At 38.9% G+C, this 10,971-nt stretch overlaps 1 protein-coding gene across 5 annotated transcripts; it reads right to left on the bottom strand.

Annotated features, from left to right (window-relative positions):
• Positions 1-3,534: 3,534 nt before the first annotated feature.
• LOC144975664 (galanin receptor 2b-like) lies at positions 3,535-10,717 on the bottom strand. Of its 5 annotated transcripts, none has more exons than XM_078919855.1 (3): positions 10,664-10,695; positions 10,118-10,271; positions 3,535-5,841 (listed from the first exon to the last, which is right to left on the bottom strand). In XM_078919855.1, the coding sequence occupies exon 3, from the start codon at positions 5,777-5,779 to the stop codon at positions 4,670-4,672; it is 1,110 nt and encodes a 369-aa protein (XP_078775981.1). In that variant the 5' UTR covers positions 5,780-5,841; positions 10,118-10,271; positions 10,664-10,695; the 3' UTR covers positions 3,535-4,669. The 5 variants fall into 5 exon arrangements, with proteins under 5 accessions (XP_078775981.1, XP_078775980.1, XP_078775983.1 ...); XM_078919854.1 differs by having other exon boundaries at positions 10,118-10,311; positions 10,664-10,692; XM_078919857.1 differs by lacking the exon at positions 10,118-10,271 and having other exon boundaries at positions 10,614-10,717.
• Between the last annotated feature and the right edge of the window lie 254 nt (positions 10,718-10,971).

The raw sequence follows: 10,971 nt of genomic DNA, 5'->3' as shown, positions 1-10,971 counted from the left end.
AGCACATCCCGGTACGTCCAGGCCGAGAGTATCCTCACCATATCATTGACACTCACCGACTGGATGTCCCGTTAAGGTGCCTTGTGAAAGACATTTTTGAATACGCTCTGAAAAGATGACTTCCGACAGCATAAATCATCAACCACGCGCATACCTCTCTCTCTCTCTCTCTCTCTCTCTCTCTCTCTCTCTCTCTCTCTCTCTCTCTCTCTCTCCTCTGTGTATGTGTGTTTGTTATATATTAATATATATATATATATATATTATATATATATATATATAATATATATAATATATATATATAATTATATATATATGTGTGTGTGTGTGTGTGTGTGTGTGTGTGTGTGTGTGTGTCGTTCTTTCATTATTTTTTTTTTCTTCTATTCCCCCAACTATCTCTCTATCTCTCTTTCTTTCTCTTTCTCCTCTCTCTCTCTCTCTCTCTCTCTCTCTCTCTCTCTCTCTCTTCTCCTCTCTTCCTCCATCCCTATCTCTCTTTATCACTCTCTCTCTTTCTATCTCTCTCTCTCTCTCTCTCTCTCTCTCTCTCTCTCTCTTCCCCATCTCTTTCTCTCTCTCTTCATCCATCCCTATCTCTCTCTTCACCCATATATATCTATCTCTCTCTGTCTCTCTTCCTCCATCCCCTCCTCTCTCTCTCTCTCTCTCTCTCTCTCTCTCTCTCTCTCCTATTAAAGGTTTAACCTGTTGAGTAACACTTATGTACTTCAGTCCTTCAGAGCGACACGACCCATGTAGCTAGAGTCATGTTCCTTCGCTTGCTACCCATGGATATGTCGTTTATCTATGACAAAAGTGTTTTCCCGCAGACCTAATAGAGACAACTACCCAATAGCCCCTGGGGAAAGAGAATAGTAAATAAAAATCTCGGTTTAATCCACGCTCGACGCCCGTTTCCTGTACTTGTGAAGTGGATGCTCTACCAACGAGATAACAGAACTTTCAATCCAACATATGGCTTGCCTACTTAAAATTGAGTATTTATAATGTTCTTCCACTCTATTAGTGTTGTTTGACTCTAATAAACGCCTGAATTTGATCTCAAATAGCCCCTTATCTATGCTTTGTGAATAGACCAAAGGGCATTGTACCACAATTAGTAGGGGTGTATGTTTACTGGCCTGTCTATGGATATGTTTGTCTGGATTATGGTGGACAAGTATACAATAAACTTTCAAAAAGGAAGAAAAGTGTGATGTAAAAAAAAAAAACTGGTTCTTATTTCATTGGAAGTGTAAAACCACTCTTCCAGAGGACTGGATACACACCTGTGTTATTCATCTTTTTGTATCAGAATGATGGCATCGTATTTTCAAGTCTAAATATATGCTGGTCCTCAAGAAAGATCATCTATTCTCGCTCTTTTACGTCCCGTAATTTTAGGAATCTTCCTTTATAGATAGTGTGCGCTTGGCTAAGAATCTCACAACATTGCCATCCGGAAGTATAACGGACCACCACACAAAATCATGTTTAGCCTTGAATGTTTATAGTCTTAATGCAGTTTAGTGAAAATTACTCATAAACACGGATGGCAAAAACAATAACAAAGACCAGAGTGACGTCACCTTCGTTCTATCTATATCCTGCTACAAAATAGCGAAAAAAAATAGGACGACTACAATATATCTTGTCAACATTCTTGGGACACGGGAATTCCGCGAAGTCCCGGGTTTGAGAGTTTTTGCCTAGATGAGAGTCATTTAAATCGATCGATATTTGAAGGACGAGTAATCTGGCCAAATTTTTAAATTTTATGAGTTTTTCCAGAGTACGGTAGCATAGACAAGATGATTGGAACTGGCCATAAAGTGTTAGTTGTCTCTCTTCAACTGTAAATGGCGTCTAGTACAATAATTGATCTTTTTTTTATTATATGACATAATAGGATTCAATAGTCTGATGTCACGTCCGCCCAGCAACCAGCAGCTTGGTTTTTAAAAAACGAAAATCGGTACTTTTTATTCTTTATGCTGGCTAGAACTTTTTCACATGTCATGTGATCAGGGTGTATAAAAGTCAAAACATGATCAAATTTATAATGTGTTTCTCCTATGGATACACGTTTATGCTCGGAGGAGGAGTATTTCATAAGGGCGTCCTATAGTTTAGAAACAGTTATTAAGTTACTATGCGTCATTACAAGGGAACTGACATCACGACTGTTGAATCCTATTGAATATCCTTGGTTACCTGTTCGCTGACAAGATCATGTTGGAGTAAAATAAGACGCGATTTACCTAAACAACTCCTATTCGCCCATAATCAAGGGTTCGAGCCCCGCTCCGCTTCAGACACTTTCGTTTCTTTCTTTTTTTTCTCAGGCAAGATTACCAACCCCCAATTTGCTCACTCGGAAAAACATGTGTGATTTCTGTTGATAGCAGACACCTTGTTTGATGCATTATCTATATTCCTTCATAGAATGACTCGGCGACGATATCTGGTGATACCGCAGGGGAAGGTCGTAATCGACAAAGGACCATAATCATTAAGCCAAAGGCATGTTTGTCAGGGGGATGGGCATTTAGTGTCTGCCTACTATGCTGCCGTACTCTGGGAAAACCCATATTTTAAAATTTGGCAAGAAAACTCGTCCTTAAAGTATCGATCGATTTAAATGTCACTCAGCTTGGCAAAGAACTCTCAAACCTGTGACTTCGCGAAGACACAGGTTTGAAATTTTTTGACAAGATGAGTGTCCTTCAAATCGATCGGTATTTGAAGGACGAGTTTTCTGGCAAATTTAAAAATATGGATTTTTTCAGAGTACGGCAGAATGTAATTTTGTAATTTAAGATAGATTGATTGCGTCTAACCATTGCAAAGACGGGCAGATACCGTGAAAAAGATGTTTATTTGTTTGGAGAGGCACTAGTTGTTGGCACTTGAAACACTTCTGGCCCCTTGTTGCACCAGTAAAAATGAGTTCAATTGCGTCTGTTATTCTTGTGATAACATCTGGTCGGCTCACACAGTTCCAGGGGCTTTATTTGTCCGAAAAATAAGCAGCTATTGCCGCATTAGAGAGTGATTGCCTTGTGTAGTAACAACATATAGAAAAAAAAAGAGATGGTCAGGGTGTGTATGCGTGTGTGTGTGTGATGTGCGTGTGTTTAAGTGAGAGAGAAAAAAGGGTGGGAGAGGTAAAGAGAGTCAAAGAGATGTTTGTCCTCCACATGTAGCTCGTCGTGCTTGTCACGTCTATCTGGGAGAGTGGCAAGTAGGAGTAGAGAGATAGGAGGCAGATAGATTCCCCATAGAGTTCGTTATCTGGTGCCACTTTTATTTTTCCCTGTTATAGTCGGGTAAAAAGCTCCAGACAACTTGACTGATAGTAAGAGACTGTTGTTAGTTTTAAAGAAATAGGTACTAGAGGTAGTGGCAGATTATTCGCACGTTATATATGGATAGGTAGGTTCAGAAGGTAAGTTTTAATCCCCGTTAAAGAAGAAGTACTTAAATATAAATCAACAGAATTGCCTCATACAATACAAAGTTAACACATAATTAACCAAAGAATAATAGTGCTGATTTTAATTAATTAAATTTAGACTATGGGTATTTAATTTTTACCCCGTATCACAAACTATTCATTTTTCTTTGTAATGGCTTAGTTTTAGAGGTGACTGGTGGCGGCGCTAGGGTTTCTTCCGCTTGGGTTTCTTCGGTTATATGGGACAGCCGTTTCATTCCAGTAGTGTCAGTGTATCGCTTGTATGATTCCACTCTGTATCACTTGTAGCTAAAAAACCGGTTGCTGGGACAATAACCTGATACATGTTGGGTCAATAACTGGAGCAGGTTTGGTTAATAACCGATCTGTGAAAATACCGTATCAAATCTTTGACTAGGTTGTAACATCTTAATATTCCTATGAATAGTGAGGTCGTGAAGGATTTCAATTAATACCCATGACATCACCATTGATTTTAAAATGTGTTAGTAATTTAATTAACGGGACACGTAAAAGTAGTTGGAGGGGGGAAAGATTTGTATCAATGAGAACATAACAATCAATGCATATAAATACTAAATAGAACTATCGTGTATTAGCGATATCACAATAGTAAATGTAATTCGTGTAGTGTTTACATTTGTAAAGAGATATCCAATCGTTAGATAGCACAATAAATCCTGTGATTGATGACTCGGTTGGGCCAAACCTGCTGAATTTAGATCGTTTTCATTGACACGGAAAGCCTTTTATCTATTGTCTTTATAGTATGAGTGTCGAGTTTTTCAATTAACGTTCGGTTCTTATACCTTTGAAAAATACATAAGTACCTAATCGTATATTTTATTAAAACTATTTCTCAAATGAACATTTCTGTGGTCATCCAATGACAGTGAACCGAAGATCCATAGCAACCTATCACTTGAAGTAAAATAACCCGCAGATATCCTAAGAATTACTGACAGTATAAAATCAGATGCTTGAAAAAAATACAAAGTGTCATGAGTCGTTGCGGTACAGTTCCTTCATCAATGTGTCAAAATATTGTCAGAAATACTCAAGAACTGGGCCTGACCTACGTGTGGTTTGGCACGTCGTTATGATAGATCAGACCTTTTTTAAGGAGACGAAACGGGGTTAATGGCAGGAACTATTCGGATTGGTTAATGCTTTGTAACGGGCGACTCATCAATTTGGGCATTCTTTTTTCCTGACACTAAATTTGAAAACAGTTGTAAACATGGATTTGTAGTTGGAGCTCATGTAGTAATAGATGAAAATATTGACAGACGAATTAGCTGTTTCCAGAACGTAAAAGAAAGAATATATTGCATGCACTAAATTTTCTTGAGACCGGCCCACTCGCGCCTCTGGATAAATCAATGGCATAATTGTTGTAATTGCGTTAGGGAAAAACGTGACAATGAATATGGTCGAAATCATGATGACCATCTTAGCTACTTTCCTGTCACGTGATGACATCTGATTCTGTGATGACAACGATGATGATGGAAGTTTTCCTGTTGTACTTGTGGCCGAATGTCTCCATTTTGAGTTATTTTTTAACTGTAGAATCAGTATAGCCGTTGAAAATATGGTTATGGCGAATGCTGAGAATGGAATACATAATCCGACTGATAAATAAATAACTTCCATTACTTTGGCTCTGTTTTTCCTAAATAATAAAGTATATAGAGTTCTGTTCTTCTCATGGGAAAAGACCCAGTCATAATAAGAAACGAAATAAACGGGGGAGGTAAAACCGATGTTTAAGATATATAAAAACACTATGACAATGGCCACTCTTTTGGTTGTAACGAGTTCTTTTATTTTTAAAGGGTATGTGACACAAAGACAACGTTCCATTGTTATGAAGGCAGTTAGGCATATCGTTATATCAGCAAATATATAATGGAGCCATATGCTATATAGGTAGTATATTGTTTTTTGATCAAACGGTAGATCCAAGTCCATGAATGGGGGAAACAAAGAGACATTGTTCCAAATTATTGTAACGCAACCCAAAAAGTCAGAGATAGCCAGTCCAAGAAGACTTACGTTCACTGGATCTTTTACACCCAACTTGATAAATATTACCAAGTTTATAATGTTCGTTACAACGCCAAACAATGAAATTGCTTGAGTCAGTAAGCCAACCACAATTAATCGGAGCCACCAGATAATGTTTTCTGATATGAGAGGTTGAAAAAACGCATCTTGAATGTCCACAATTGAGATGTTTGTGCTTGTGTTGTGATTGAAACTTTTATTTATTGATGGTTGAACAGAACAAGACATTTTGAATGACTAGTGCCGATGGAGACGTTCAAACCAATGAATGATGAATACAAATTCTGGAACTGAAAAGCACAAGTACAATAAGTAGTTTAAAATATTCATGTTTGAAACACTAAGATCGATATTTCATTATATCAAGGAAAGTTCACTAAATCAAAAGGAAAAGCCGCCAAACCTATCAACTGGAATAGAAGCATAGAAAACAAACAACGTCATAATGCAGTCAGTTGTATATTTATCTATCTATTTATTCATTTATTTTTAAATCAGGAATTCGCCTCTCTGTTTCTATATTTAATTTAGATCAGAACCAAATTGTACTGTAACGAAATACTTATTTATTTTCACTTTTTGTACATGATCCCCATTTGCCATTCGATTTATTCCAGGGGAATTTTAAAGCTAAGTTTACTTTATTTTGAGTTCATTTTAGGGAAGGTTTTTTCCCATTTACCCATCTATCTTACCCAGTTAGGTCCGCCTAGTTTTTTTATTATTAAATCTCTTTCCATATTTTAAATACAACTTTGAAACGCAACCTTCCTCTCCCGTTATTAGACTCTCTCTCTCTCTCTCTCTCTCTCTCTCTCTCTCTCTCTCTCTCTCTCGTTCAAAAACAAATTCAGGAATGGGAGAGCGATGCATCTAATGCACTAAGGGAGTGCTTCGACTCCACCAATTGGAATATTTTATTGTCATTAAATCTATGGAGAACAATGCCCATGCAAGGATCTGAAGAAGAAGAAGAAGAAGAAGGAGGAGGAGGAGGAGGAGGAGGAGGAGGAGGAGGAGGAGGAGGAGAAGGAGGAGGAGGAGGAGGAGGAAGAGGAGGAGGAGGAATCTGAGAAAGAGGAAGGGGAGGAGGGGGAAGGAGAAGAAGAAGAAATAGAAAACGGTGATGACGATGGTGATAATAAAAGAGGTGGAAAAGCAATTTTAAGAAGAAAAGTCATACTACCCATTTTTACAACTCGCGTCTTGTCCGGTTGTGACATAAAATTTTGATTGTTACCCAGTCGAAAGTAGCCTTAAATACTGGTATAAACTCCGGAGTAATCAACCCCATGGCTCTTAGAACCTGTTTCAGGTATTGTAACTCATCATATATTTGTGTATTAACTCCTAGTTACGACAATTTTAATTCTATCCCCCCCCCCCCCCCCCCCCCCAATTTCATATTTCGACATACGATAGTCTTGCTTCCAATAAAATACTTCCAAACTATTGTAACTTAAATAACGCATAGCCACTCATAAACCAAAAAAATAAAAAAATGTCGTCTCTAAAAGGCCACCATCGTTTTTCTCGTCACTTTTTACATATCTACGATTAGTAAATTTATTTTGTATCCCAGGATTATTATTAATTATAAACAGCTTTTTTTGTCTCTCCTGAAAAGTTGCCTTTCTAAAATACGATGGTTTAGCAACCTACCCTCGGTTTGTGCCGTGTGAAAGACATTTTTGAATAGGTTCTGAAAACGCGACTTCAGAAAGTTGTTTTGAGTTTACAGGCGCTGAAAAATAGTAAGGTCTATATCATATAGAAGGGATGATATTGACGTTACTCAGCTCTTTGTTATTATTTTAGACAGCCATTTGGAACAATGTGTGTTTGACACCACTTTTTTTATTGGAGTGGTGGATGACGCCTTGAGGAAGCGTCCCTCTCGAGGTCAGGCGGAGGTGCCGTAACAGTTAAAAAGTCCAGGGGTCAACTTCCGTCGCCGCCAACAGTTTTATTCTCTATTATCTTCTGGTACTTCCTCTACTCAATCAATAGGGAACACAAGTGTGATATCAAAAAGGGGTTCCTATCTCAACGGAAGTGTAAAACCACTCTACCGGAACACTGGATACATACCTTGTTTAATTGATCTTTTGGTTTAAGGGTGGTGGCATCTTATTTTCTAATCTATATATATGCTGGTCGTCAATAAAGGTCATCCATCTCCGCTTTTTCCGTCACGCAATCCTAAGAATCTGCCTATGCATCCTCCTACTAAAATAGTTATGCCACCTTATGATTCAATATGCATCCTATTCGTTATTAGTCCTCCGAAGGACATGCTACATGCATAGTTCCATGGAATTTGGAACCAGAAATGTAGAAGGTGTAACGTCACGACCTTTCTTCCCTAGAGAACGGGGAAGTAGTGACGTCACATCTTCTACATTTGCGAGATCTTCTTTAAGTCCCAGGTTTGAGAGTTTTGCGAATGTGAGGGTCATCATCATAGCTTGTCGCTCCAACACCGAACCCACTTCACAGAATTTGGGGAGCAAACTCTTAGGTCATGGTCAGTGCAGCAGGACCCATCCTGGCATTCTCTGAGGATGTGCTCCATCGTCTGCTCTTGGCAGCAGCCTCTTATGGTTCTCACACTACTCTGTTATGACGATCGACCCAATCAGCAAAGTCCGGTCCGTATTCGTACACCGTCGCGAACCCGCCGGGTAGCTTCGTCACAACACACCTTTCGACTAGATGCTCTGCCGTCTCGGGTTCTTGCCCACAGCGGGTACATATTGGACAGGTAGTAAGACCCCACCGATGTAGCGCACTTGCCCTTAGGCGGCTCCTCGACCGAAGCCGATTCGCAGTCACCCAATGTCTCCTCTTACTGGTATCAAAGCCTGGGAACTTCTCACCAAGCTTAGAGGAGTGTACGTCCCCGCCCCCACGAGGGATTGAATTCGTCTTGGCATCCACATGTACACACGCTAGTCTAAGCCAGCCCCACTATTTCATTCTTCCATCTGTTCTCCCAAGTGTTGCCCGTGCTCTGTTCCGTGTTACCCATTCATTACTGGGGAGCTCAGTTCCGTAGTGCAGTTCTTCTCTCGTATCTTCAACGGCTTCATTTGCATGATTGTCCCACTCCCTCTATGTTGACAGCCTGTATACAGCTGCATGATCAGGGTTGATGCTTCCTTCCGTCATGATGCTCATTCTCGACTTCAGTCTACTTGTCGTTGGCTTGATGTCATGGAGTGGGTGCCTTGGGTCCACTTCCTGTTTATATTTATAGGCTTTAGGAGCAGTGGCTCTTCGAATGTGGGAAGGGTAATGCCAACCAGCCGATGGAGGACTGGGACTGCAATCGGTTTCAAATTACCAGAAGGTGTTATGAGGGCCATTTGAATCGATCGATATAATTTGAAGAACGAGTTTTCTGGCCAAATTTTTATATGAATGCGACTCCAGAGTACTGCAGCTAACTGGTTAATGGAATCGAGCTATATATGAATATGGATAGTTTATCTTCTTTAATTAAATTATCATTATATATATAAATGAATTCGTCAAATGAATATATCTGATCATACATAGCGCATTTCCACGATTTTAACCATGCTCAATAGATCCGGCAGATCATCTATAACCTTATTTTCTATCCATAAATATCTTTAAAAGTATGTATGAAACAGAGCCAGATATTGCATGAAATAAAAATGCAAGAACCCCCCCCCCCCCCCAATAACATTCTTCCTCGACTGGGGATCGAACCTCAGACCTCCTGATTGTCAGACGTGCACCATTATATCATTCTATACAACGCCAGTCTGTTGTTTGGCATCCTTTCCGTATAATTTTGTTTTTACTATATCCGTCACTGGCTATACACAGCCACGTACTTATAAATTACAGTCATAAATACTAACGATAGCTTGAAAATGGAGACGCTTCGTTCCTATACGAAAAAAACCCCAAACAACTCAGGATCGATCTTGGTCCCTTTGCATGTAAAGAGAGTGCTCTACCAACTGAGCTAACGGAACTACATGTATTCTGTTCCATTTCGTAGATCTGATAACCCAATGCCTCATGGGCTCATTGTTGTAACGGACGCGAAAATGACGCAAAATATTGTCCATTTCAACAATGTTAAACTAGTCCCATAAGGATGTCAGACCTGCACACACACACACACACACACACACACACACACACACACACATATATATATATATATATATATATATATATATATATATATATATATATATATATACGTCGGTACGTCCAGACCGAGAGTATCGCACGATATTGATTCTAACCGACTGGATGTCCCGTTGTTATACCGTGTGAAAGACATTTTTGAATAGGTTCTGAAATCGCGACTTCAGAAAGTTGTTCTGAGGTTACAGGCGCTGAAAATTAGCAAAGTCTATATCATAATTTAGAAGGGATGATACTGACGTTAGTCAGCTCTTTGTTATTATACTAGACAGCCACATGGACCTAAAACGTAACAGTTAAACTATAATAAATGTTAAAGGTAACACATAGTTTTTTTGTGTTGGTAGGTTTAATGAGTCTGGCTGGGTATATTACCTAGATTCATAGTATCAATATCATGGATTAAATACTAATAGGAGTAAATCCTTTAAGCGCCCTTGGTAAGAACAAAGATTAATAGTTGTAGGGAACAGAAGTGGGTTGTCAAAAAAGAAGTTCCAATCTCATAGGAAGTGTAAAACATATCAGTCTTCGGGAGGAGTGAACACATACATTGTGTAATTGATCTTCTGGATTCAGAGTGATGGTATCTTATTTTCCAGTCTAAATATAATATGCTGGTCCTCAATAAAGACCATCCATCTTCGCTCTTCTACGTCCCGTAATCCTTAGAATCTGCCTATACATCCTGCTACTAAAATAGTCATTCCACATGTTTGTAACCTATTCATTACCAGTACTCCAAAAGGCTGATTACATATACACTCCCAGCGAATTATTCAACCACAAGACTGAATTGTTTGATGTCACTACTTGTCTTCGGGACGTAAAAGTGCGAGGATGGATGATCATACTGACGACCGGTATTTACTTAGACTAGAAAATAAGATGCCATCACTCTGGCACCAGAAGATAAATTACACAAGGAAGAGCAGCTTGACGCTTCCAATGAGATAGCAGCCAGTTGTTTTGACATCTCTGTTTTGTGTATATATGTGAATTACAAGTATTTGAAGACGGCATTTATTTAGCTAATGTTTCGATTACTTAAAATCTGTCTTTTTAGCTTACTCATGTCACATACCACCATTCTGACGTACTCTTGAAAAAACACATAAGAAAGACTTGGCAACGCCCCAGGTTTGAGAGTTTTTGCCAAGATGAGAATCATTTAAATCAATCGATATTTCAAGAACGACTTTTCTGGCCAAATTTTTAAATATGTGTTT

This window comes from Berghia stephanieae, chromosome 6 (genome assembly GCF_034508935.2).
Source record: "Berghia stephanieae isolate SIO BIC M18660-M18661 chromosome 6, UCSD_Bste_1.3, whole genome shotgun sequence".
Taxonomy (NCBI): Eukaryota; Metazoa; Mollusca; class Gastropoda; order Nudibranchia; family Aeolidiidae; genus Berghia; species Berghia stephanieae.
Note: the sequence above shows the minus strand (reverse complement) of the source record. Positions and strands in the feature narration are given on the sequence as shown.